This window comes from Callorhinus ursinus, unplaced genomic scaffold (assembly GCF_003265705.2).
Source record: "Callorhinus ursinus isolate GAN/ISIS: 27379988/994484 unplaced genomic scaffold, GSC_fseal_2.0 scaffold34, whole genome shotgun sequence".
Taxonomy (NCBI): Eukaryota; Metazoa; Chordata; class Mammalia; order Carnivora; family Otariidae; genus Callorhinus; species Callorhinus ursinus.
In genome coordinates this window covers 9,916,071-9,943,801 of record NW_027397096.1, presented here as the reverse complement: position 1 = coordinate 9,943,801, position 27,731 = coordinate 9,916,071, and the positions used below count along the sequence as shown (strand labels likewise).

At 43.5% G+C, this 27,731-nt stretch overlaps 1 protein-coding gene and 2 pseudogenes across 11 annotated transcripts in view; all 3 read right to left on the bottom strand.

The window, feature by feature from the left end:
• Positions 1-27,731, bottom strand: part of ACACA (acetyl-CoA carboxylase alpha) — a 294,702-nt gene that overhangs the window by 232,694 nt on the left and 34,277 nt on the right. For 5 of the 11 annotated variants that reach the window (XM_073879472.1, XM_073879476.1, XM_073879473.1 and 2 more), the window contains 2 exons: positions 7,519-7,565; positions 5,284-5,536 (listed from right to left, as the gene is read on the bottom strand). In XM_073879472.1, the coding sequence (XP_073735573.1) occupies positions 5,284-5,536; positions 7,519-7,565 (300 nt within the window). Of the gene's footprint in view, positions 1-5,283; positions 5,537-7,149; positions 7,203-7,518; positions 7,566-20,048; positions 20,223-23,504; positions 23,819-26,928; positions 26,994-27,731 lie in introns of those variants that run through there. The other 6 variants (XM_073879478.1, XM_025851129.2, XM_073879477.1 and 3 more) reach the window with 6 other exon arrangements.
• On the bottom strand, positions 8,310-8,689 carry LOC112808171 (ubiquinol-cytochrome c reductase complex assembly factor 2 pseudogene; annotated as a pseudogene).
• On the bottom strand, positions 11,892-13,580 carry LOC112808170 (dynactin subunit 2 pseudogene; annotated as a pseudogene).

Sequence of the window (27,731 nt, the reverse complement as noted above, 5' to 3'; positions counted from 1 at the left end):
AAAAAAAAAAAAAGAACTGAACACGGAGCTCGATCTCACAACCCTGATATAATGACCTCAACTGAAACCAGGAGTCAGAGGCTTAACTGCCTGAGCCACCCATGCGCCCCTGACTTCTCTATCTTTTTAATAAGGTTAACATTTAATCAGAGGAAAACCGCTCAAAGAGAACATAAGCATATCTATTACACCCAGGGTTCGTTTAGCGTTGCGGCTGACAGTATGGGCTCTGACTGGATCCAACAGACAGTTAGCTGTGTGACCCTGGGCATATTATTTAATCTGTGTTTCAGTTCCCCATCCATAAATCGTGGGTAATGACAGTACATTACTTACCTCATGAGGTTGTTGTAAAAATTAAGTATGGAACTCCACGTAAAGCACAGCGGACTGTCTAGCATATAGTAAAGCACTTGATGAACTTACCTATTATTACTATTATTCTAATTAGTCACTGAGAAAACAAGATAGCTAATTCTCACAGATAATGTGAAAAATAAGATAGGATGTAACAGCAATAGATCAGCTTTATCTCTCACTATCCTTGTCCCCTAAATTTCTAAATTTCCTTCTTGACCCAATGGGAGCAAAAGCTGAAAGCCACTCACACATCCTCTCAGAATCTCAGCTCGTTGCTATTTCCTCTGGATGAAGGTCCGTACAGCTCTATGATATGTTTTTAAATGCCAGTATAATTAAATGTATAGTGTTCTATTAGTTTCAAGTGTACAATATAGTGACTCAATAACTCTATTCATTATTCAGTGCTCATCACAGTTAAGTGTATTCTTAATTCCCTTCAGCTATTGCACCCATGCCCCACCCACCTCCCTCTTTGTGTTTTTTAAAAGTCTATGACCAGGGAGTGCCTGGGTGGCTCAGACAGTTAAGCATCCAACTCTTGATCTCAGCTCAGGTCTTGATCTCAGGGTCATGAGTTCAAGCCCTGCAATGGGCTCCACGCTAGGCATGAAGCCTACTTTAAAAAAAAGAAAAAAGAAAAAAAAAAAGGTCTCTGACCAGGAGTGTGGTATCTAGGAGATGATCACCAACTGAGTATATTATCTGCTTGTATTCCATGACTGGTATCATTCGACAAACTTTATAGATTATTTCTAATTACAAAATAGCTTCAAAACTCTCTACTTGGATTCTTCTTAAGAGTCAAAAATAATTCATAGGTGGGGCACCTGGGTGGGTCAGTCGTTAAGCATCTGCCTTTGGCTCTGGTCATGATCCCAGGGTCCTGGGATCAAGCCCCACATCGGGCTCCCTGCTCAGAGGGAGGTCTGCTTCTCCCTCTCCCACTCCCCCCTGCTTGTGTTCTCTCTCTCACTGTGTCTCTCTCTGTCAAATAAATAAAATCTTTAAAAAAATAAAAAATAATAAATAAAAATAAAAAGCCAAAGCACAGGTCTACAATGAGGCTTATATAGTCCCACCAAGCTATAACTACTTTCTTTTTTTTTTTTGCTATAACTACTTTCTTAGGGCATTATTTTCAAATGTTTGGGTTGTAAAGCTTAGACTGATTGATTTTATTATCTCTATACCCAACATGGGGCTTGAACTCATGACCCCAAGCTCAAAGTTGCATGCTCTATTGACTAAGCCAGGCAGGTATCCCGGGTCATAAAGCTTAGAAAGTGATTTTCCTTCAGTGATGTTCAAAACATGTGATGCAAGTCATCTCCATCTCTGTAGCAGTCTATTTTCTATTTCTGCCTATCCATCATGCCCATTAGACTTCTCATTTAGCATAAAAAACCAAGCCCTAAACTTGAGAGGCCCATTCTCATCCTATACTATGGCAGTCACATTACTTGGTTTTAGATGACCTCTAGTAAACACCTCTTAGGAGTGCATCTGCCCCTTTAATCTATATCCCCTGTAAAAGATTAGATTATTCATTCAGGAAGGTAATCCTAAACCAATCTCTAACTCTGGGTTCAAAGAGTGAAAAAAAGTATCTGAACCAGTATCTTCATTTTCATAGAGAGGAAAATGAGTCCAAAGAGGTAATTTCTCTGAATTCTCTGTGGTCACATACCTAATTGGTGGCAGATGCAAGAACAGAGATCTCTCTAATATCAAGTGAATCTGACTCAATTTAAATTAACCCCAAGGATACCATATCCACAAATGACTTAGAAATGGATCAGTGGAGGGTGCCTGGGTGGCTCAGATGGTTAAGCGTCTGCCTTTGGCTCAGGTCATGATCCTGGGATCCTAGGATAGAGCCCCACATTGGGCTCCCTGCTCAGCAGGGAGTCAGCTTCTCCTTGTCCCTCTGCCTGCCTCTCCCCCTGCTTGTGCTCTCTAATAAAAAAATTTAAAAAGTCTTTAAAAAAAGAAAAAGAAATGGATCAGTGGAAAACACGTGTTCTATTTTGGAACATCCAGTAGCTGAGAAGCAGGTATGGACTCCTCCCCAGGGTGCTGATCACACTTCAATCCATTGCTCTTCCATGAGCTATGGGCATGAGTTTTCCAACTGTAGGGCTTGCAAAAAAAATTCTCAGGCACTCATAACACTGACCACACAGTCTTTGCAAGAAGAAACATCAACTTTGGGAACAACTTGGCAACTACAAGCTGCCTTGCAAATCATTGGCTGAGTTTGGCTGAGTTTCCTATAATGGTGTTTATGCCACTATTGCCAAACTCACAATTTCCTAATCCAACGAATGGACAGTCTGTTTCACATGGTCTCAAATTGGACAAATTTCTCAAGGTGCTATGTGGCTTTAAGGATTTAGATTTAACCCAGTCTTTCTCAACAGGGGCATTATGACATTTTGAGGACAATTCTTGGCTATGTGAGATTAGTACATTGAAGAAGGTTTAGAATCATTGGTCCTTTTTTTTTTTTAATTTTATTTATTTAACAGAGATAGAGAGCACAAGTAGGCAGAGCGGCAGGCAAAGGGAGAGGGAGAAGCAGGCCCCTGCGGAGCAGGGAGCCCAATGCGGGGCTCGATCCCAGAACCCTGGGATCATGACCTGAGCCGAAGGCAGCCGCTTAACCTATTGAGCCACCCAGGTGCCCCGGTCCTCTGTCCTTTAAATGCAAGGGTACAGTAGTAGTCCCCCCTTATCTGTGGTCTCACATTCCAAAGTTTCAGTTACCCACAGTCAACTGCCGTTCAGAAGCAGATGATCCTTCTCCTGACACATCACGAGGTCAATAGTAGCCTAAAGCTACATCACAATGCCTACATCATTCACCTTGCTTTATTTCATCACGTAGGCATTTTGTCCTCCCACATCATCACAAGAAGAATGAGATTGATATATGATTTTGAGAGAGAGAAACCACATTCACATAACTTTTATTACAGCATATTGTTGTAACTGTTCTATTTTATTATGTTATTACTGTTAATCTTTTACCGTGCCTAATTTATAAAATAAACTTTAACATAGGTATATATGTATAGGAAAAAATAAGTGTATAGAGGGTTGAGTACTATCTGTGGTTTCAGGCATCCACTGGGGGTCTTGGAATGTATCCCCTGCAGTCCCACCAATCACAACCCTCACACATTTACAAATGACCTCAAAGGGTAAGATATTACCACCAGTATTAGCCTTCAGGTCAACCATTAAGTGATCTATAAAGTTATAAAAAATATTTACATAAAGACTTGACCCCTAAAAAAAAGACTTGACCCCTCTTATCTGCCACTAAATACTGCCCTCTATTCATGTTTTTAGCCCAAAGATTAGATGAAATCTTTGTTCATCAACTCCTGAACACCAACTTTGTCTAAAGTAGCTAAATAATTAAGATATTTTTACTGTCAGGGAAGTAGAGTAGAAAAGTTACTGAAATGGAATCAGGGCGCCTGACTTTGAATTCCAGTTTTCTGGTTATTCACCCTTAGACAAGTTACTTTCCCCTCTTTAGGCCTCAGTTCTCTCATCTGCTTAAATAAAAAGCATTAGGTTACATTATCTCTCAGGTTCATTGCAGTTCTAGGAATCTGTGACATAAAACATAATCAACTGGCTTAACTCTTTTCTTTTGACCTCCACATAGCTAAATGGGGGTGTCCATCGACACTTACTACCTCATCTTTCAGAAGTAAGGATGCAAAAGTCCCAGGAGAGTCACATTCAGCCAGAGCCGGTATGGGATTTTACTACATCATCTATATCTTGAGTATATAAAAAGGAGCTTAATTATTTTATGATCCATTAATAATAGAAGCACCAAGATAATAACAGCAATAGTCACTCTAATGTTTATCTCTGCTAGACCTATCATCTCAACCCTGGCTGTACATTAGAATCACCTGGATAGTTTAAAAAAAAAAAATGCCCCAGCTCCAAACCAAGCCAATATCAAATGAATCAGAATCTCATTTCTGGAGATAGATGGGGCTCATTTCTTAAGGTTCCACCAAGTGAGTCTGATGTACAGTGAAAACCAAGAACCACTAATCTAGGATCTTTAATCCAAGAAATGCAAAGCAAATGACCAAAGATCAGTATATCACATACTGGTTGTATAATCAAACATCAATAAATAAGAATAATCCAGTGTTACTATTCACTGACAATCTCGGTTACATATAAAGAATTCCACTTCTAGAGAAAAAGGGAGGTCTATAACAACCCTTTGTTCCTGCCACAGGTTGTTATTGAGGACGAACCCTGCCAGAAATAGTATATGCCTTTCTGACATGAGAAAGCACTTCAAAGAACGATTACTATAAATTTACCCAACCCTGCAAAAGTCCTATCAACCATTAAGATAGTTACAACATTAGTCAAAGTAGTACAGAAACCAAAATTCCTCAACCTCTCACTGACTAGATGTCACTAAAAGACCGAGTATGTAGAAAGAACAGAAAAAGCTGAGAGGAACATTTAGGAAAAGACAACCTTTGAAAATTGCACTTCATGCAAAGTACATTTATTCATCAAAGCTTCAAGTCCAGGGGCGCCTGGGTGGCTCAGTCGTTAAGTGTCCGCCTTCAGCTCAGGTCATGATCCCAGGGTCCTGGGATCCAGCCCCGCACCGGGCTCCCTGCTCGGCGGGAGGCCTGCTTCTCCCTCTCCCACTCCCCCTGCTTGTGTTCCTGCTCTCACTATCTCTTCTCTCTGTCAAATAGATAAATAAAAAAATCTTTAAAAAAAAAAAAAAAAGCTTCAAGTCCAGTGATGCAGGAAAAGGTGGCACAACCTGGGCTAAAATTATTCTTGTTCTTTCCAGAACAAAATCAGTGAAACCCATAGGTCATGTTAAATAAGTAAAACATTAAATTTCTGTCTTACCTTATGTGTAAGGCCAAGCCATCCTGTAGGCTGGAGATCCCCAAATCAGAGAGTGTATCTGAGCCAACAGAAGCTGGTGATAGAGAGCCCTCCTTCTCCTCCAGCAGATCCAGCTTCACCAGGTTGCTAATTTCATCCTCTGAGTTATCTTCAGACACAGAACCAATTATGAATCGGGAGTGCTGGTTCAGCTCCAGAGGTTTGGCCAAGGGGGATGGTTCATCCATTATTCCTTCAAAATGAGCTCTCAGAGCTATGAAGAAAATGAGTGAGAAAAGCAGGTTATGGATAACAACCTATATCAGAGGACAAACATAGATTACACCTAATATACTACAGCTGGCACTTGGAAGCAACATATAATTTGAGAACTAGTTTCTCTGGCTATCTGTTTCAGGGCCTCTGTTTTCTACAAGGGAGGAAAATCCAGATCATGATAACCATGCCTAAAAACTTAAAATTAGCTCCCTCTTCCTCAAAGAAATCTCTCTCAAAAAACTATAAGGCATTCCCAATCTCTTTATCAATTTGGTAATGTCTAAGAAATAATTATGATCAATGGAGAAACCTTTGCAGTAGGTGAAAACTGCTCATGCTATTGTGACTTCAGTTGTCAATACTAAGGAGAAATGCAGGAAAAGATTTGCAGAGCGTGGTGGTCATTTCAATCTAGGTATTTAGAGTAAACTATACAACTGTCACCTCGTTCCAACTGTACACTGTGAGAGGCTGTGAATTTTACACATATTTTTGTATAAATATATACACATAAAATAAACTGACACTGATATAGAGAGAGAAAAAAAATCTTGTCCTCATGAGTTTTTTCTTCATTACATCTGTTAAAAATTCATCCAAAAATGTCTGCTCTTGGCTTTTTTTTTAAGATTTTATTTATTTAGAAAGAGAGAGAGAGAATGAGAGAGAGAGAGAGAGGAGGGCCAGAGGGAGAAGCAGGTTCCTCGCTGAGCAGGGAGCCCGATGCGGGACTCGATTCTGGGACTCCAGGATCATGACCTGAGCCGAAGGCAGTTGCTCAACCGACTGAGCCACCCAGGCGCCCCTTGTTAGGGATCTTTTTTTTATTTTTTTAAAGATTTTATTTATTTATTTGAGAGAGAGAGAGAATGAGAGATAGAAAGCACGAGAGGGAAAGAGGGTCAGAGGGAGAAGCCGACTCCCCAATGAGCAGGGAGCCCGATGCGGGACTCGATCCCGGGACTCCAGGATCATGACCTGAGCCGAAGGCAGTCGCTTAACCAACTGAGCCACCCAGGCGCCCACTAGGTTTCTTTAAAATAATTTTTAAATGTCTCCAAATTTTATTAAGATAATCACTTCCAGAAATCTAAAAGAAAACCAATCATTTAAAAAGAGAAAAAAGGAAGGAAGGAAAAAGGGAAAAGAAGGACAGAGTGAGGGAAAGAGGGAGGGAAAGTTCCAACACTTTGACCACTTTGAAGAACACCAAAAGGTACAGCAACAAAAAAGTCTACTTCTTTCGCATTTCAGAGTAGTAAATAATCAAGTTTAAAAAAAAAAAGACCCCCTTCCCTCCCCACCCCCGCAGAAGTCCAAATTCCATCTCAACTAACACAGAAAATAATGGCTGCCTTCTTCACAGGAGAAATAAACAAGGCATTCAGGGGCATGGTCTAGTTTAGAGTCTGACTGAAATTAGATGACTACACAAAAAAATAAAATTCATGAGAAAAGAGCAATTCTCTGATTCCATGGGAGAAGAAGAAATGATTAACTAATATATGAGAGGCTCCATAAGGTCAACTTCAAAATTTTTCTTTCCTAGTTAAGAAGAACATGAAGGCAGCCTCCCCTGAAGTGTTGCAAAGATTGGAAGCAGCTCACTTGTCAGCAGCTAAAGAGCCTGTCAACCAACCAGCAATTCTACTGAATGGTATCCCCGGGCACAAGCCTGCAAAGCTCCAGAAAAGAGAGGTCATGTATGGAAAATCACTGAGTAGATGTCCAGACACTCTAGAAACTACTCTACAGCCCGTCCCACTTCCACTGAATCTAGTCCTGAATTAAAGAGAAAGGGGAGTGGAATACTACCAGTCAGACCATTCACTTCAGGTTAGCCCCCCCCTAAATCTGCCTATGTTCTTTTTGTAGAAGGCAACTTTTCACATAAATGCCTACAGTTTAATATTTTAGCACATGAACATGAAATTTTTATCACACTGTAAACGTGAAAGAATATTATTTGTAACTGACCTCTTATAATTCTTACTGTCTGAGCAGATATCCACCTCCAAAAAGAACTAGAGAGAAAGAGAGAGATTTGAAGTGGTTTTATTTTTTAAGAAACCCAAATTTTAGCAATTCCTGTTTTGCTCAGCATAATACAAAACATAGTACTCAAAGTATCATTTTTCTGATCAAATCTATTGTTTAATTTGAAGCATAAAGTTCAGTTGTTTAACTATTGTTTATTCATATCTACAAACCAAAAGCATTACACAAAGACTTTGTTTTTTCCTGAGTATTAAACAATAATCCAAGCTTACCATTTCATGAGGTGCCTCTTCCAATTCTATACTTCGATGAACATATTCCAACCCTATGATAGCCAACATTTCATCAAAAAAGAGGCAGTGGGGAGAAGAGAACCACTAGATCCCTTGGAACTCAGACTCTGATTATATTTCCAAATGGTTATACCCACATATAAGGCTGGAAGCCAGGAAGGGGACGGATCTTGCATTAAATTAAACTAAAAACTAAATCTAAAGCCCTTTAGATCCCTAAAACTCTAAGGGATCAAGAAGTCTCTAGCTACTTCCCAAATCCTAGGTTTCCTTCCATGTCCAACAATTTATATGTCTCCAGGGTAAAAATTCTCAACTTTGGTTATGTAGAACAATCACCTAAAGAGCTTATTTATTTTTAATTTGAGTATAGTTGACACATGATGTTACACTGGTTTCAGGCCTGTGGAGCTTTTTTGGGAGGGGGGAGGGGAATCAGGCAGTTTTATTTATGATGGCAACCAGAAGACGCCACCCTTAGGAGCGTGGGTGAGATAAGGACTGAGCCCATGCCTTCTGCTTCTCCTTGGGATTCCTGGGGGCAAACTTCTCTCCCAGTTTCTTCCACATTCCTTTATTTCCTTAAACTCTTTCAAGATGTCTGTGGACAGGATCAGCTTGTACTCTTCTGTGGACAGGCCAGTGAAGCTCATGTCTTTGGGGCAAGGGTCCTTGTGTTTGTAACAGTTTGAATGGAGCCATGCTAAACTCTCATATATCCGATCACAGGCCTCAGGCTCCAACCTTGAGTATTCTCTCCCTCCGGAAAGGCCTGTGCTACGCCTGGCCCGTTTGGTCTCCTCCACTGGCCATTCCTCACAGAGTTTTAGGAAACGCCAGCAAGGGCTGGCCTCCATTTTGGGCCACCCCATGGTGCTTTCTAAAAACGTGTCTGAACTCGGGCGCCTGGGTAGCTCAGTTGGTTAAGTGACTGCCTTCAGCTCAGGTCATGATCCTGAAGTTCCTGGATCCAGTCCTGAGTCGGGCTCCCGGCTCGGCAGAGAGTCTGCATCTCCCTCTGACCCTCCCCCCTTTCATGTGCTCTCTCTCTCATTCTCTCTCTCTCAAATAAATAATCTTAAAAAAAAAAAAAGTGTCTAAACTCCACCCCAGATCTACCAAATCAGAATCATTGCTGGAGGCCCAGAGATCTGAATATTAAGTTTCACAGCTGACTGACACTGATATATCTCCAGGCTTGAGAACCACTGATAAAGGGTGGAGAAGAAATCCAGAACTTCTAAGACCTCAAATGACAAGCAACAGGACTGGGGACAATGTAGGTATGTTAACTGAGGAAGCTGGATTTACCCAATTATGTAGTTTAAGCTGGTATTATTCCCTACAGTTGTGGTAGGGAAGAGGAGGTGAGAAGAGGAAGGAAAAAGGAAGTAGTTTGAATCAGATGCACCCAAAGGTGCAGTAGAGCGGGAGTCAAAACCTAGGACTCAAACTCAAATTCTGACTTTGCCAAGTATTGACAGTGCAAACTTGAACAAGTCACTTAACATCTCTGATTCTCGTCATCTGTAAAAATAAAAAGGTCATACACTACCTCAGGGGACTGCTGTGAAAACGGAGAGTGTATGGAAGTATTCTGTAAACTATGTACTAGACCAGTGTTTTTCAAACTATGGGTTACCACCAAGCAGAACAGTAAGAAATAAATTTAGAAGGTTACAACATCTTATTTTTTTTAAAAAGATTTTATTTATTTATTTGACAGAGAGAGACACAGCGAGAGAGGGAACACAAGCAGGGGGAGTAGGAGAGGGAGAAGCAGGCTTCCTGCCAAGCAGGGAGCCCGATGCGGGGCTCGATCCCAGGACCCTGGGATCATGACCTGAGCCGAAGGCAGACACTTAACCATCTGAGCCACCCAGGAGCCCCTCACCAGAGCTTTTTAATCAGAACTGAAACTCTATACTCATTAAGCAAGCACTCCCTACTTCCCCTCTCCCAGCCCCTGGTGACCACCATTCTACATTCTTTTCCATGAATTTGACTTATTTTTTTTATTTTTATTTTTTAAGATTTTATTTATTTATTCGACAGAGAGACACAGCGAGAGCAGGTACACAAGCAGGGGGAGTGGGAGAGGGAGAAGCAGGCTTCCCGCCGAGCAGGGAGCCCGGTGCGGGGCTCGATCCCAGGACCCCGGGATCATGACCCGAGTTGAAAGCAGATGCTTAACGACTGAGCCACCCAGGCGCCCGTACACAACCAACATTTTAAAAATGAAGGGGCACCTGGCTGGCTCAGTCGGTAGAGCATGCCACTCTTTTTTTTTTTTTAAGATTTTATTTATTTGTCAGAGAGAGACACAGCAAGAGAGGGAACACGAGCAGGGGGAGTGGGAGAGGGAGAAGCAGGCTTCCTGCTGAGCAGGGAGCCCGATGCGGGGCTCAATCCCAGGACCCAGGGATCACCACCTGAGCCGAAGGCAGACGCTTAACGACTGAGCCACCCAGGCGCCCCGAGCATGCCACCCTTGATGCTGGGGTTGAGAGTTCGAGCCTGGCGTTGAGCATAGTTTACTTAAAAAAAAAAAAAAGTCATTAAAAATGAAATAGAACAGAACACCTGGGTGGCCCAGTCGGTTAAGCGTCTGCCTTCGGCTCGTGATCCTGCTTCTCTCCCCCCCCCCCACTGCTGGTGATCTCTCCCTCTCTTTCTCTGACAAATAAATAAACAAAATCTTAAAAAATGAAATAGAACAGAAGATGTTAAGAATAACCATACTTTATAAGGACGAATATTGTTTTGTGAATTTTTTTATCAGTTATATGTACGTCAAAAAAAGTCTTAGAGTCACAAGGAATCCTTGCTTCCCTGCCCCCTCCACTTTACGCTCTCACAAGAGAGCAAACACGGTGACTTAATACCTAAACCAACGGTTCTTAAACTTTCTTAGGTCAGGACACTATTAGAAATCTGATAAAAGCTATGGACTCTTTCTTGACAAAAATTCACCCTCACACAAAATTCTGCTTGCATACAAGTTTAGGACGCCCACAGCCTTGCCATGAATCAGGTTAAGATCCTTCTCTCTAGAAAGAAGACAAAGAATGGAGGTGATCCCTGGGGAAGGCTCATATAGCTGCTATCTCACCACCTCCAAAAGAAGGCCTTTCCCCAGACGGAGGGGTAGTACATTCTGCTTATCCAAATAAAAATTTTCTTCATTAGATCAAATTGTCAAATTCTCCTTTATTAAAAAAAGAAAGTGTTTGGGCGCCTGGGTGGCTCAGTTGGTTAAGCGACTGCCTTCGGCTCAGGTCATGATCCTGGAGTCCCGGGATCGAGTCCCCACATCCGGCTCCCTGCTCAGCGGGGAGTCTGCTTCTCCCTCTGACCCTCTTCCCTCTCATGCTCTCTATCTCTCATTCTCTCTCTCTCAAATAAATAAATAAAATCTTTAAAAAAAAAAAAAAAGAAAGTGTTTAAAATGTTCTTGAACTGTTAGAAACTCTTCAAAATATTTGCAGAAGGCCCCCAAACTATACCCTATATGCCTGAAAATGGGATAAAGCTAATTATAGCTAATGCACTTATTTAAGAGTCAGCCTGCATTTCACCCAGGGATATTTCTCTAAATAAAACAGAACAGATTTTACCAAACTTATATAAGATGTTTCCCTTGAACTCAAGTGACACTATTTTCCAAGTGATTCTAATAAAGAGGCATCAATTAGTTTTCATAGCCACTGATAAAGTATCCAAGCTGGGGACACCTGAGTGGCTCAGTCGGTTAAGCATCTACCTTCAGCTGAGGTCATGATCCCAGGGTCCTGGGATTGAGTCCCACATCAGGCTCCTTGCTCAGCGGGGAGCCTGTTTCTCCCTCTGCTTCTGCTTTCTCTCTCTGACAAATAAATAAATCTTTAAAAAAAAGTATCCAAGCTGACACAACATGTCCTTGCCTTTTAAGTCATAGTAACTCCATCTAAATTTCTTCAAAAAGAATCACTGAATTTGCTTTTCATTTTTGTCATTTTACTGATAAACTTTTAAATGGATTTTAGTATTAATTCAGTAACCATGAGACTTTTTTTTTTTTTTTTTTGAGAGGACAACAGCATTTAATGGTCAGAAACAGTTGTACAGTATTGCAGCCAGCCACGGGAGCTGTGCTGGAGGACAGGACCCAATCCTTCCCCGCCCCAGGCAAAGCAGTACTGGACGGGAACTGGCATGTGGTGGGGCCCACGTCCCCAGGGCCTAAGGGGAGACCACCATCTACTGTCTCCCAGCTACCACTCTCTATTCCTCCGAGGAGGGGTGTAAACCCCACATGCAGGAAGAACCCCTTTGCCCCAGTGTCAAATGGTATGGGGATGCGAGGGTTATAATTAAGGGGAAACCCTATGTAAGCTGTTAACAGAGTTCAAAGGGGTCGGGATTACCCCTGTTCTCCATCTCCTAAAGGTGCTCACTTTCCCAGCTTCTTCATCCGTTCGTCAATGTTGGCAAAGTTCCCCTCAACCGTGGACAGGTTCTCACGCATGGTAGTCTGCACCTGGGTCAAGAGGGTGGAGTTGTCCTTGAGGGAGCTAGCAATCATCTGCTGTGTGGTATCCAAGTGGGTCAGGAGCTGACCGAACTGCATGGCTTGCTCATGCAGCTGCTTGATGGTGACAAGTCTCTGCACCAGCTCAGGAAGGGTGGAGGCAACGGGGCTCCAGCGCTGTATGGTTTCATATAGCTGGTGCACCTTGCTTTGTGTATCTGCATCTTCTACAGAAGCTTTATGCTTGGCAATCTCATTCACCTTTCCCAGGACACTCTGTAGCCGAGCCTCCACTTGGTCCAAAACTGCAAGGTCCAGGGCGTTCACCTTTGCTTGCAACAGTTCTACAGTCTCCATAAGACAAGCTCCCTGTAGACCTTGCTGAAAGGGGATTCTGAGCATCCTGATCACAGCGTACAGTTGCTTCCAGCTCTGTTAGGCGCTTCTCAAGTTCTGCAACTTTGGCAGCTTGAGAGAACTTGTCCTGTTCAGGCCGAGAATGTAGTTCGTAAGTGACAAGGCTACTATCTATGGGAGTCCCGCCGGTGGTCTTTACCCCTGAACCAGTTCCCTTGCTGTTTTTGGTTGCTTCCAGCTGCAGCAGCAGGCGCTTAGCCAGAGCTCCATCAGGGTCAGTAAGGTTGATGGCTGCATCTGGTCCCAGCAGCTTCTCCAGGTGGGAAGCAAACAGCTGCTGCTTCAGGGCTGCTAACTGTTTAGCCAATACCACGGGGGTCAGCTTCTCTTCAGTGGCTGACTCCTTCACTGCTGTCTTAATTTTCTCAACTTCAGTCGTCAGCTCTTGGACCTCATGCAATAGTCGCTGGTACTTTTGCTGGGGTGTCTCCTTCACTCCCAGGCCCTCTCCAAGCATCTCATATTCTCCAGATTCATATCCTGTTCTCTTGGTTTTTCCAATACGATCTGAGAAATCAAGTCCCTTTGTCCCCACTCTCTTGTCTTTGAACTTGTCATAGGCAGCATTGGGATTGACAATGATGTGCTCCACGCTTGTGCTCGTCAGCTCCTCCGCATCAAACTCGGCTTGATCATCCTCCGGCAGATCGCTGGTTTCATAAACATCTGGCTCGTTCCTGGCAATGCCGGGAAGGTCGGCGTATTTAGGGTCCGCCATGGCGGCGGCGAGGCGGGGTTGGGGGACCGGGGCCTCGGTGGAGCCGGGGCCGGTGTTCGGGTAGGGGAGAGGCTGGGTCCGGGTCCCGGGCTAAGGCGGCGGCAAAGGGCACCATGAGACTTTTCTTAAACCACATTTTATTTTCCTGCAAGTTTTAAATTTTAAAGATTTTATCTATTTATTTTTAGAGAGAGAGCATGCATGCCTGAGCTTACTGGTGTGTGAGCTGGGAGAGGGGCAGAGGGGAAAAGAGAGCCAGGGGGAAAGAATCTCAAAGGGACTCTGGGCTGAGCAGAGCCCGACTCAGGGCTCAATCCCGTGACCCCGAGATCATGACCTGAGTCAAAGCCAAGAGTTGGATGCCTATCCAACTGAACCACCCAGGTGCCCCATGTTTTACATTTTAAAACAAAAAGCACTTGTGTCCCAAATGGTGAGATGGATGATGTATACTGAAGGATAAAAAAGATTTGGTCCCTGGCTAAGATGCTATAGATACCTAAAGAAACAATTATAGTAGTGTAATAATTGCTAGGTGTGGAAACACAAAAAAGAAAGATACTTTATCCAAACTTAGAGGTGGTAATGGTGAGGACAGGGATCAAGGAAGATTTCCCAGAGTGGGAAGACATTAACAATGAAGAACTGGGATATAAACAAGGACAGAGAGGAAGGAGCACTCCATGTAGAAGGAGCCACTTAATAAACATCCAGATTGTAGAATACAATGACTTATGAGAAATACCGGACCTGAATGGCTTCAAGAGTTGAGGTAATTTCCTTCAACAGGCAGCTGGGGGCTTTTTGGTTGTTGTTTTTTAAAACAAGAGTATATTTCCTTAGAGTAAAGTAGTCTTTAGAAAGAAAATAACATTGTGTAACTGTCTCTTCTATTCTTCATTTCTCAGCCCATGGATATAGAATATTTTTCAAGGATGAAGCTGGTGAAAGCTTCTGCATCTTTCAAGAAATCTTTAAAGAAGCCTTGCCAAACTTCTGGATAAAGATGGTAGGTTGAATACATATCCATTTTGTTCCTCCCTAAAATCCTACTAAAAAAACAAAAGTAAAGGGGCACCTGAGTGGCTCACTCGGTTAAGCATCTGCCTTCAGCTCAGGTCATGATCCCAGGGTCCTAGGATTGAGCCCCACGTTGTCCGTCCCCCGCCCCTTCCCTGCTCAGCGGGGAGTCTGCCTCTCCCTTTGTCTCTCTTCCCTCTGGTATGCGCTCTCTTGCTCTCTTTTGTGTTCACTCTCCCTCTCTCTCTCAAGTAAATAAATAAAATCTTAAAAAAAAATAAAGGAATTTTTTTTTTAAAGGTATAATTCACAAAAGACTTCCATCTCCTCCCCAACCCCAAAACCCCCCACCCTGCAAAAGAAAGTCAGGGGAGACAACAGCAAGATAATTTTCTTGGAAAGCAGATGGAAACATGATAAATGACTACACAAACCTGGGAAACTAAATCATAAGCCATCTGTGGTAAACTCATAATCAATACACTTTATATCAAAGAATCTTGAAAATGTTCAGAAAATGGAAGCGAATGATGGAGCTAAAATAGAGAGGATCTGGTTGAAATTTTGTTTCAGAGGCTTCAGATCCTTTGATTTCCTTCCCAACTAGTAAAGCCAGGTGCCCGCTGCTCTACCATACTGATAAAAGACTGAAGATTTATTCTCTAGAGAGGGTTGGACATGAGGTTTCTAGACTGGGGGATACTAGCAACAGTAAAGGGGAGAGCACCATGTTGAAAATGGAGAAATTAAGTAAGCATATTGAGTAAGAGCTCCCAGCCTTCTTTCCCCAATTTTCACCAACCAGGAGGGAAATTTAGAAGATCCTTCTTTGCGGAATCTAACCAGACCAAGGGAAAAAAAACCTCAAAAAGTAATGCTGGAGTTCACTAATTAAGATGCCCCACCAGATCACCCTATAAGGAAGTTAATAGTCAACCAGCCTCATTCACATAATCTTGAATTAGCTTTTCAATCATCCTCTGTTAAAATTAAGCAGACAATTAAAGATTCCTATATAGTCTGAGAAAAACCTCCAATATGAAAGAATCAAAAACAACTACGTATAGGAAAAAAAAAATGCAACTAGAAGGGATTATGTGGAAATAGAAAATGTTAAAAACGGGGGAGGGGGGAGTAGGTGACTTGATTTTATATGTAGAAATGTTTTTTACAGAAATAGAAAAGCTGTCCTAAAATTCATATGGAATCCCAGGAGACCCCCAAATAGCCAAAAAAATCTTGAAAAAGAACAAAACTAGAAGACTCATGCTTCCTGATTTTTAAAACTTACTACAGGGGCAACCTGGGTGGTTTAGTCAGTTAAGCGCCTGCCTTCAGCTCAGGTCATGATCTCAGGGTCCTGGGATCAAGCCCCATGGCAGGCTCCCTGGCCCCCTGCCTCTCTCTCCGCTGATGCTCTCTCAAATAAATAAATAAAATCTTTAAAAAAAACAAACAAAACTTACTACAGAGCTGCAGTATTAACATAAAGACAGATATATAGACCAGGGAAACAGGACAGAGAGGCCAAAAAGAACGAGATCTTGCCATCTGCAACAACAGCATAGACCTAGAGAATATAACACTAAGTAAAATTAAATTAGAGAAAGACAAGTGCCAGATGATTCCACCCTTGTGGAATTTAAGAAACAAATTAATTTAAAAAGAGACAAATAGGGGCACCTGGATGGCTCAATCAGCTGAGCATCTGATTCTTGGTTTCAGCTTAGGTCATGATCTCATAGGTCCTGAGATCAAGCCCATAGGGCTCCAGGCTCAGCAGAGTCCTCTTGAAGATTCTCTCCCTCTGCCCCTCCCCCCACTGGTGCTCTCTAACCCGAAAGCTCTCTTTTAAAAATAAATGAATCCTTTTAAAAAAAAAGAGAGACAAAGGGCGCCTGGGTGGCTCAGTCGTTGGGCGTCTGCCTTCTGCTCCGGGCTCGGGTCGTGCTCGCAGGGTCCTGGGATCCGGCCCCGCATCAGGCTCCCTGCTCGGCGGGAAACCTGCTTCTCCCTCTCCCACTCCCCCTGCTTGTGTTCCCTCTCTCGCTGTGTCTCTCTCTGTCAAATAAATAAATAAAATCTTTAAAAAAAAGAGAGAGAGAGAGACAAATAATAAAACAGACTCTCAAATACAGACAAGAAGCTGGTGGGTTGTCAGAGGGGAGGTGGGTGGGGGGATGGGTGAAATACGTGAAGGGGATTAAGAGTACACGTATCATGATGAGCCCTGAGTAATGTTTAGAATTGCTGTATTATACACCTGAAACTAATATAACAGTGTATGTTAACTGTACTTCAATTTAAAAAAGAGAGAAAGCCCAGAAATAAACCCTCCCATACATGGTCAAATGATATTTGACAAGGGTGCTAAGACCATTTAATGAAGGGCAGCCTTTTCAACAAATGGTGCTGGGAAAACTGGATCTCCACATACAAATGAAATTGGACCTTTTCCTAACACCATATTAAAAAAATTAACTCAAAATGCATCAAGGTTTTAAATGTAAAACCTAAACCAATAAAACTTAGAAGAAACACAGGACAAAAGCTTCATAACAGTGGATTTGGAAGAGATTTCTTGGATATGACACCAAGAGCTAGCTTAACAAAAGAAAAAATAGACAAACTGGACTTCTTGAAAATTAAAAAAAATTGCACAGCAAAAAACATTAACAGAATAAAAAGGCAAACCAAAAAATGGGAGAAAATATGTGCAAATCATGTACCTGATAAGAGATTAATAACCTGCATATATAAAGAACTCCTAAAACTCAAACCCAATTCAAAAATGGGCAGAGGACTTAAAATGAAATTTCTCCAAAAAAGATATATGAGTGGCCAATAAGCACATCAATATGCTCAACATCACTAATCATTAAGGAGACACAAATCAAAACTACAATAAGATACCAACTCATACCCATCAAGATGGCTACCATCAAAAAAACAGAAAAAAGTGGAGAAACTGGAACCCTTGGGCACCATGAGTAGGAATGTAAACTGGTACAGCCACTAAGGAAAACAGTCTGGTGGTTCCTCAAAAAATTAAAAATAGAATTACCATAAAATCCAGCAATTTCACTTTTGGATACATACCCCAAAAAACTGAATACAGGCTCTCAAACATATATTTGTACGTCCATGTTTATAGCAGTATTATTCACAATAGCTTAAACATGGAAAAAGCCAAGTGTGCACTAATGAATGAATAGATAAGCAAAATGTGATATACACATACAATGCAATGTTATTCAGCCTTAAAATGGAAGGAAATTCTGCAGTATGATACAATGTGGATGAACCTTGAGGATATTATGCTAAGTGAAATAAGCCAGTCACAAAAAGACAAATGCTGTATAATTCTACTTACATGAGGTACTTAGTCAAAATCATATAGACAGGAAGTAGAATGGTGGTTGGCAGGGGTTGGGGAAGCAGAGAATGGGGAACTATTATTTAATGGGTATAGAGGTTCAGTTTCACAAGATGAAAAGTTTTGGAGGGGCTCCTGGGTGGCTCAGGCATTAAGTGTCTGCCTTCGGCTCAGGTCATCATCCCAGGGTCCTGGGATCTAGCCCCGCATCAGGCTCCCTGCTCAGCGGGAAACCTTCTTCTCCCTCTCCCACTCCCCCTGCTTGTGTTCCCTCTCTCGCTGTGTCTCTCTCTGTCAAATAAATAAATAAATCTTAAAAAAAAAAGAAAAGAAAAAAGTTTTGGAGATGAGTAGTAGCAACGGATGCACAATGTTACAAATGTATTTAATACTGAACTGCACATCTTTAAATGGTTAAGATGGTAAATTTTATATGTATTTTACCACAAGAAAAACTGAAGAAAGAAACACCTCACAGGTTACATATTAATTACAAAGGGGAATAGGTACTTTTACAATGGAGAAATACAGTGATCACTCTAAGTGTTTAAATATCACCATTAGGACAAACTGACACGAGTTGCCTCCAGATGTGATGCAGTTAAAAAAAAAAGTCAAATGCTCATCTTCCATAGTAGGACATCAATAGGAAATGTCTAAAAATGAATAATCAAGAGGTAGCAAGACAATGTTATATACAGATGAAAGGGTATAGTAATAAATATACCAGCTAAAATAAATGAAAGTGTGAAGGGGGTGAGGGAATGCTGTTTGATTGTAGCAAACTTTGTAAAACGATACAACTTTTTAAACTATGTGCACGTATAACTTCGATGAAAATAAAAATGTAAAAAGTTCATCCTATAATGTAAAGCAAACAAAAGGTGAAGAATGGTGTATAAAGTGTGCACAATTTATATTTTAAAAATTGGCAGAGGGGGATAGATGAGCATGTTTGAACATGAATAAAATCTCCGATAATTACTAAGAAATTAACAACTTTAAATCAGTATGTCTGAGAATGATTGAGAAATTATAATAAGAAATTAAGGGGCGCCTTGGTGGCTCAGTTGGTTCAGCGTCTGCCTGCAGCTCAGATTATGATCCCAGGGTTCTGGGATAGAGCCCGGCATCGGACTCCCTGCTGGGGGCAGGAGGGAGCCTGCTACTCCCTCTCCTCCTCACCTGTGCTCTCTCGCTGTGTATCTCTCTCTCAAATAAATAAAATCTTTTTTAAAAAATTAAAACATATTTAAAAAAAAAGAAATTAAGAACACTGCTTGTCTCCTGTGACGGGAACTGGGTGGCTGCAAGACAAGGTTGGGGGGGAAACTGCCTTTTTATATGTTTAAAATTTTGAACTATGTGAATGTATTACTCATGTTAGCAACTGAGGCTTTTCAAATAAGTTTAATAAAAAACTTTACCAAATTCCATGCCACTCTGATACCTTATCTCATATCTGCCTGAACATTTAAGTAGACAACAGGTATGTCATTCCCTTGTTAGTGTTACTGTGTAACTATGAGTTACCTCCTCAATGAAGCTGGGAAAGTTATTATCTCTTCTGATTGTTTTGGATCCACCACCCCCATAGCACACAACGCTGTGTAAACACTAGGCCTTTGCAGGCTGAGTGTTCCCTAGGAATTCAAATGAACATTGGAGTTACAAAACTAGGAGACAGGAGCCACGTGCTTATTTCAAATATTATCCTCTAGAAACATTTGGAGGACTCCAGGTAAAAAGCCATTTTGTGAATTCAAAAAGCTCTGGGATTATGAATCAATTCGTCCTCATAGTCTTTTTCTGTTTTTATTTATTGTTTTTTAAAGATTTTATTTATTTGACAGAGACAGCGAGAGAGCACAAGTAGGGGTAGCAGCAGGAGAGGGAGAAGCAGGCTTCCCGCCGAGCAGGGATCCCGACGCGGGACTCGATCCTGATCAGGACCTGAGCCGAAGGCAGACGCTCAACCATCTGAGCCACCCAGGCGCCCCGTCTTTTTCTTTTTTTTAAAGATTTTATTTAATTGACAGAGAGAAAGAGCACAAGCAGGGGGAGCAACAGGCAGAGAGCTAGGGAGAAGCAGGCTCCCCGCCGAGTAGGGAGCCCAATGAGGAGCTTGATCCCAGGACCTTGGGATCATGACCTCAGCCGAAGGCAGGCACTTACTTAAGCCAGTGAGCCACTCAGGTGCCCCCCGTCCTCATAATCTTATTTCATAGAACAGCATTCAGAAAAAGAGGAAGCCAGGATTGAGGTATGTCAGCAGCCTTTCAGAGTCTCAAAGATAAGAACAACATCTTCCTTGAAGAAATATTGCTTGATTTTTTTTTTTTTGGCCCCCCAAGTCCCCTGGATGTATTAAGGCACTATAGATTACATTACCTGGCAGAAACGGAGAAATTTACAGGTTAAAACAGACATTTCTAATCCTCTCGGAATTACAGCATCTTTTTTTTTTTTTAAAGATTTAATTTATTTGAGAGAGAGAGCGTGCATAAGCAGAGGGGGAAGCAGCAGAGGGAGAGGCAGAAGCAGGCTCCCTGCTAAACAGGGAGGCTGACACAGGGCTTGATCCCAGAACCCTGAGATCATGACCGAAGCCAAAGGCAGATACTTAACCGACTGAGCCACCCAGGCACCTCGGAATTACAGCATCTTACGTGGTTTTAGGGAGATAGTTTTAAGTTGAAAATAATGAAGAACTCTGAAAAATTAATTGCCCTGTGATGCATTAGGTCAGATGATGAACTGCCTATAGTTGGAAGTCTTCAACAGGAGTATCAAATAAAATATTCTCATAATGAGTAGAAAACTGGACTAGAAAATTCCTAAGGTAGGGGTGCCTGGGTGGCTCAGTTGATTAAGCATCCAACTCGATCTCAGCTCAGGTCTTGATCTCAGAGTCGTGAGTTCAAGCCCCGTGCTGGGCTCCGTGTTCACTGGGGCGTCTGCTTGGGATTCTCTCTCTCCCTTTGGCCCTCCCTCCCAGGTGGGTGTACTTTTTCTCTAAAATAAATAAAATTAAAAAAAAAGAAATTCCAATGTCTAATTCCAACAATTTTTATTTTACTTCTTTCTTCGACCAAGACTATTAGGATATTAGCTATCAAAAAAAATGTTTTTAAAGGAAGAAAAACACTAGCCCCAGACCTGTTAAGCCAGTCAGTGTGACGGGTAAAAAAAATTTTCCTAGTCACTGACTGAAAAGGAAATAGAATGTTACATAGTGATCTACACCTGAACCAGTTCACAGCATTTAAGCGAGGTTGGTATCAGATGAGAGACTTCTGAGGCTGGCTTTCACAATGACATATTCTTTGACATAACCTAGTCATTATCTCAACTGTAAATTCATTAAACCAAATGCCACCTTTCCCCTATCTTTCCTTCCATTTTAAAACAATTAAATCTTATGCTTGATATATTTCTATTCTGCACTGGTGATTCAAAAAACTTGTGGGGCGCCTGGCTGGCTCAGTCGGTGAAACATGGGACTCTTGGTCTCTGGATTGTCGGTTCAAACCCCACATTGGGTGTAGAGATTACTTAAAAAAAAATCTTTGAAACCAAAACAAAACTTCTGCAACGCAAATAAACACAGGCAGATTTGTAAATTAATACTATGCCTTTGACAACTTTCATTTGACCACTTTACAATATTTAATTATTCTTGGATTTACAACAGTCGTGTATAATTAGAAAAAAGGAAACTGAGGCAAGAGAAGTGGGAAGAGACTTGCTACTTTGTAGCAAGTACGCACCCACCTGGACACTGCAGCTGCTGTCCTACTGTAGAGGACCACAATACTTCCCTTCAAAGTGCCTGTCAAGAGGCGGTGGCTCAGTCGGTTAAGCATCTGCCCTGGGCTCACGTCATGATCCCAGGGTCCTGGGATCCAGCCCCATATTGCCTCCCTGCTCAGCAGGAAGCCTGCTTCTCTGTCTCCCACTCCCCCTGTTTGGCTCTCTTTCTCTGTCAAATAAATAAATAAAATCTTTCTTTTTAAAGATTTTTTAAAGATTTGGTCCTCATTTTTTTTTTAAAGATTTTATTTATTTATTCATGAGAGACAGAGAGAGAGAGATTGGCAGAGGGAGAAGCAGGCTCTCAAAGAGCAGGGAGCCCAACGCGGGACTCGATCCCAGGACCCCGGGGTCATGACCTGAGCCCAAGGCAGACGCCCAACCATCTGAGCCATCCAGGCGCCCTAAATAAATAAAATCTTAAAAAAAAAAAAGTGCCTGTCAAATAGCACGGAACTTCTCATCACAGGCATCCAAGGCATCCCCAACAAGAAGCAAATCAGAGAATTCCTATTCCCTTGAGGAAGAAGAAACCAGGTAACCCAAGCATGCTTCTCAATCTGCACTTTGGGTTGGGGGAAAAAAATGAATGAAAAGAGAGATTCAAGGGGACCAACTTCTGAGAATGAAGACCAAAGGGTGCCTGGATGGCTCAGTTGGTTAAGCCACTGCCTTCGGCTCAGGTCATGATCCTGGAGTCCCAGGATCCCTGTTCAGCGGGAGTCGGCTTCTCCCTCTGACCCTCTTCCCTCTCGTGCTCTCTGTCTCTCATTCTCTCTCACTCAAATAAATAAAATCTTTAAAAAAAAAATGAAGACCAAATTATTAGGTTTATTCCATCACACATTAGGAAATTACAAACACTGCTTAAATAGAGATAAAATTAGGAAGTCCTCGGGTCTTTTGATTTCCATCCTAAACTTAGACCCCCAAACAAAAAATATCTGAAATTAGAGTATTTCTCCTACCTGAGTAGTTACATTCTTATGCTTCTATAAAACCCACAAGGCCTACAGAAGTCCCTGATATTTACGGCTGATTCCAAAGGTCCACTAGCGTTTACTTTCCCGTCTTCGAATCCAAAATAATGTTGGTACTGACCGAAGCAGGACCTTCACGCACATCCCTCTGAAATCATTAGCTTCACATACACTTTCCTGCGTTCTATCTCCAATACCTTCCCTTGATCAGTATAGCAAACGGGAAGGAGAGTAATAGGCATGTACATTGACTACGTCCCTCACAGAAAACATAATAAAATCCCAGGAGCAAGAACTGGCAAGGGACAACTCGCCTGGCCCTGGCTCCCACCACGATACAAAGAGAAGCCAGGGGCTCTGCACCCCACGCTTCACTCTGCGAGAGTAAGAGGACTTTCAATGCAACTGGACCTCCACATCCCTCTCCCACGTGGGTCTCCTCCCTCTGCCGAGCGAGGGGCTGGATTGGAGAGAGGTCTGGAAGGAATCAGCCCACACCAAGGTTGGGGAGGAGGATGGTGGCCAGCTCCCGGCAGACACCCCAGTCCCTCCTTAGAGGCCCTGGGCTGTACGACTCCCAGTTCCGGGGTCTGAACTCCCACCCCCTACTCCGAGACCCCAGTCCTCTCCGCGTCTCCGCAGAGGGGGAACTCAAGGGCCCAGGGCTGCGGCGAGGGCTGGGCTGCCCGGCACAGGTTGGGACGGGATGGAGCCCGGGCCGCGTGCGGGCGGAAGATGGGAGGCGGCACCCCCCCCACCCCCCGCTGCCAAGGCCCCTCCCCGGGCCCCGGCCTCTCCAGGTCTTGGATCACAGGCCCTAAGGCGGCCCTCACCTCACCTCACGGCGGAGGCGTCCGGGGTCCGGCGGTGCCGGGGAGCCCCTGCGTAGAGACGGTGCTGGGCGGGAGGAGACGCCGGCAGCTCCGGCGATGGCTGACAGGCGCGCAGCACCAGGCCGGCCCGGCACACGGGGAGGGGGGCGGGGCCTCACTGGAGGCGGCCCCGCCCCCGCCCGCCCCGCCCCCTACCTCAGCGTGCGAGCACCATGAGGTGACTACGTCCGGGGTTACTCCGGGCCGTTCACCTCCGACCCCGCTCCCCGCTGCGGCGCTGTCTGGCCGGCCTCGAGGAGAGGCGCGGGCCCCGAGGGCCGGGCGACAGCCAATGAGAGGGCGGCGTGGGGCGGAGCGACGTGAGGCGATGCCGATGGTCCGAGCGCCGCTCTGCCATTCGGGGCCCAGCGGCGAGAGGGCGGGCGGGTCCCGGGCAGTCGTGGCGCCCCCCGCTCGGCCTTGCCTTCACCGCCCCGTCTGCCGGAGGTGGGGGCGGGGCCAGCCTGCCTTCTCCTCCTCCCGGCGGAGGGGGGGGCGGTGAGGGAAATGGCCCCACGTGCACCTCCCAGGAGGGAGAGAGGCGCCCGGGCCGCAGAAAGTGAGGGGCCGGCAGGCTTGCAGCACCGGAAGGGAGTCCAGAACCAAAGAGGGCTGAGCGGGATAGGCAGTGTTCTGGCCTGGAAGGACCTTATGGTTTTCAACACTAACCCCCTGAAGAGATGGACATTGCATCCAAGAATTACCCAGGATCACACAGGCTGGTTTCCAAGTTGGCACAGGCTAACTAATCCCTATTCTGGAACAACACAACCAGTCCCTTGGCTTGCTCAGCAGCCCCAAAGCAGCCCACCCCAAAGGGTTCTGAGGTGCAAGATCCTGGAGCATTGAGGGAAAGCCTCACTAAAGGAAGCTCAGTAAGAAGGGCAGAATGCCAATGGACAACAGTCCTTTCTGCCTGCCTTGAGCAGAGAAAATAGAGGGCAGTAAATTCCCGATTTCTCGGATTGGAACTTGCCTCCCAAACTCCATTGTGGTTACACCAAGTCATTGAACAGGAGCCAACCAATTCTCTAGCTTTGCCAGTTACTTCATAGTAAGACATGGTGGCTGCTGAAAAGTAATAGTAACAGGAAAGAGTCCGAGTATATAATACAATTATCGAGTGGAAAAGAAAGAAAATTGGAGAAAATTGCACTTCAGAACAATGGGGTGAGTTTAACCCCTTACAAGAATTTAATGAAGCACCCAGAGTACTTTCCTGATCATTACACAGGCTTGTGCTAAAGGTCTGGAGAGGTATGGTGAATGATGATTTGGTGGGAAGAAGTTCTATGCCAGAGGGCAAAAAGTGACTAGGGTAGAAATACACACTGAGGTCAGAAGTTCTTGGGCAGAAGCAGAGGCAGAAAGATGGGAAGATTGGTCAACAAGAGTAATATTCACCTAGGACTCCTTATAATACCTAGGTGGTGGCTTCTCCAAGAGTTTACCAACCTACTTTAAAAGGGACTGGAAACAAAAATTTGGAAAGATTTGGACTTTACAGAGCAGTGAACCGTATTTCACAATAACTGTGTCTGTCATTGGATGCATCTGTCAATGAACAGAGGAAAGTCAGAACTTAAAGATAATTGGGCATATTGCTGGAGGGGAGGTGGGCAGGGGATGGGCTAAATGGGTGATGGGTATTAAGGAGGGCAACTGTGATGAGCACTGGGTGCTATATGTAAGTGATGAATCACTAAATTCTACTGAAACCAATATTACACTATATGTTAACTAACTAGAATTTAAATAAAAAGTTGATACAAAAAAATTTTTTTTATTTTTTGGGGGGTGTCTGGGTGGCTCAGTCAGTTAAGCATCTGCCTTCGGCTCAGGTCATGACCCCAGGGTGCTGGGATCAAGCCCCGTGTAGGGCTCCCTGCTCAGCAGGGAGTCTGCTTCTCCCTCTCCCTCTGCTGCGTGTGTGCTCTCTCTCTCTGTCAAATAAATAAAATCCTTAAAAAATAATTTTTCAAATAAAACAAAAAAATTTTAAAGATAATTGAGCAAAACTTCCTGGTTTAACAAGATGTTTGGCTTGACTGACTAGGGGAAACAAGGCCTCAGGAAGAGGGAAGCTTTGCCTCTCCCTAATAGTGCCCTCTCAAGTTGGCATGAAGGAAAAGACTTTGGGGGCACCTGGGTGGCTCAGTTGTTTAGGCGACTGCCTTCGGCTCAGGTCATGATCCTGGAGTCCCCAGATCGAGTCCCGCATCGGGCTCCCTGCTCGGCAGGGAGTCTGCTTCTCCCTCTGACCCTCCCCCCTCTCATACTCTACCTCATTCTCTCTCTCAAATAAATAAAAATCTTTATTTTTTATTTTAAAGATTTTTATTTATTTATTGAGAGAGATAGTGACAGAGAGAGAGCATGAGAGGGGGAGAGTCAGAGGCAGAAGCAGACTCCCCACTGAGCAGGGAGCCCGATGCAGGACTCGATCTCGGGACTCCAGGATCATGACCTGTGCCGAAGGCAGTCGCCTAAACAACTGAGCCACCCAGGCGCCCATAAATAAAATCTTTAAAAAAAGACTTTGGAAAGAACTAAAAATCTTGAGGCTGCCTCTTTTCATAGACCTTTCTTATTTCTTATTAAATAATAGGAACTTTGCGCCAAGAGTGTTTCTTAGTGGTGTTGCTGTTTATCAGCCTTAGGAGCACTGCAAAACCAGGGGGTTTCTCTCAGAAACTGTCCTTATGTGAAACTTCAGCAAGCCCTTACTCTGCTTTTGTCCTCACTGAATATTTGAAGTAATTGAGCCCCAAAAAGAACCAGACAAGGCAAGGCCTGATGAAAGAACTACAGTGGAAGAAAACAAAGGATGAGTTAGAACATCCCAAAACCACTTATATAAGGTCTAGTGATTATCCAATGTTAAGATGAATGGGCAGAGAACTATGTCTTTAAAACAATACATCTACAATTTCAACAGCTCCTCAGTGCTATGTCGTTTGGTGCATGCCACAACCTGCCCGTCTCTAGTACAGGCTCTTCGGAGATGTTCCCTGAGTTCTTGCCACACAACCCAATACATCTGTAAGAAGTGGAGGAGGAGAGCCAAAGGGTGGAGAGAACTTACTGTACAAGACTAACAGGTGGAAGGGAAGAGAGTGAATGGAGTGGCACACTTCTAGAAGCTGAAACTAGATGACTATAATGGGCTGAATTGTATTCAAAAATTCATATGTTAAAGTCCTAACCCCCATTACCTCAAAATGTGAGTGTATTGGGGGATAGGATCTTTAAGGAGGAAATTAAAATGTAAAATGGGGTCATTAAGGTGGGCCCTCATTCCAAATGACTTGTGTCCTTATAAGAAGAGGAGATCGGGACATAAGGACAGAGGGAAGACCATCTGTGAATCACAACTGATGAAGCACTTACCAGGACTGTGGCTCTTATGCTGGAGATGGGCATCTACAAGCCAAAGAGAGAAGCCTCAGAAGAGACCAACCCTGCAGACACCTTGATCTCGGACTTACAGCCTCCAGAACTGTGAAGAAATAAATTTCTGTTGTTTAAGCCACCCAGCTTGTGGTACTTTATTATGGCAGCCCTAGAAAATGAATACAAGAGCCTTCCAGCTACTTTCCAACCTTAAAGATGGTTTCTCACCCTACCGTGGGTAAAGTAAGAAGACTCCCGAGCAGTCTCTGTCTTTAAGGTGATTACAATCTAGTTAGGAAGAAACCTAAACACCCAAACAGCGTCTATGTCTTGCTCCTTAGCCATGTGGATTCTATAAAAGCCATAGATGGGAGAGGATAAATTCTCAAATATGAGTTAAGCCCTGAAACACATAAACAGTATGTGTGTCAACGTCCAAGCCATTTTGGCACTTTATTGTCCGTTCTATTCTAGCATAGGGCAGTGTTTCTTAATGTTCCACTGACCACCTGAAATAGAATCACTAGGTGCTTGTTAAAAATTCAGATTCCCAGCCCCACCGCAGACTTTTTAAAGGAGGAGTTACTCACCCTGAAGTTTGAGAACAATAGTTTAGGTCTTATCATTATTGTTCCCTCTTTGGTCCGGTGTCTCTGTTAAACAGCAATGCCTCCTACACTTGCACTTCTAAGACACGAGTCTCAGGTCAGGCCAGAGTTAAACCAAGGGAGGAAAGAAACGTGCCTTAATAGGAAACGCAACAGTGAAGAGCCCCCTGTCCCCGTGGTTGGCCATGGTTC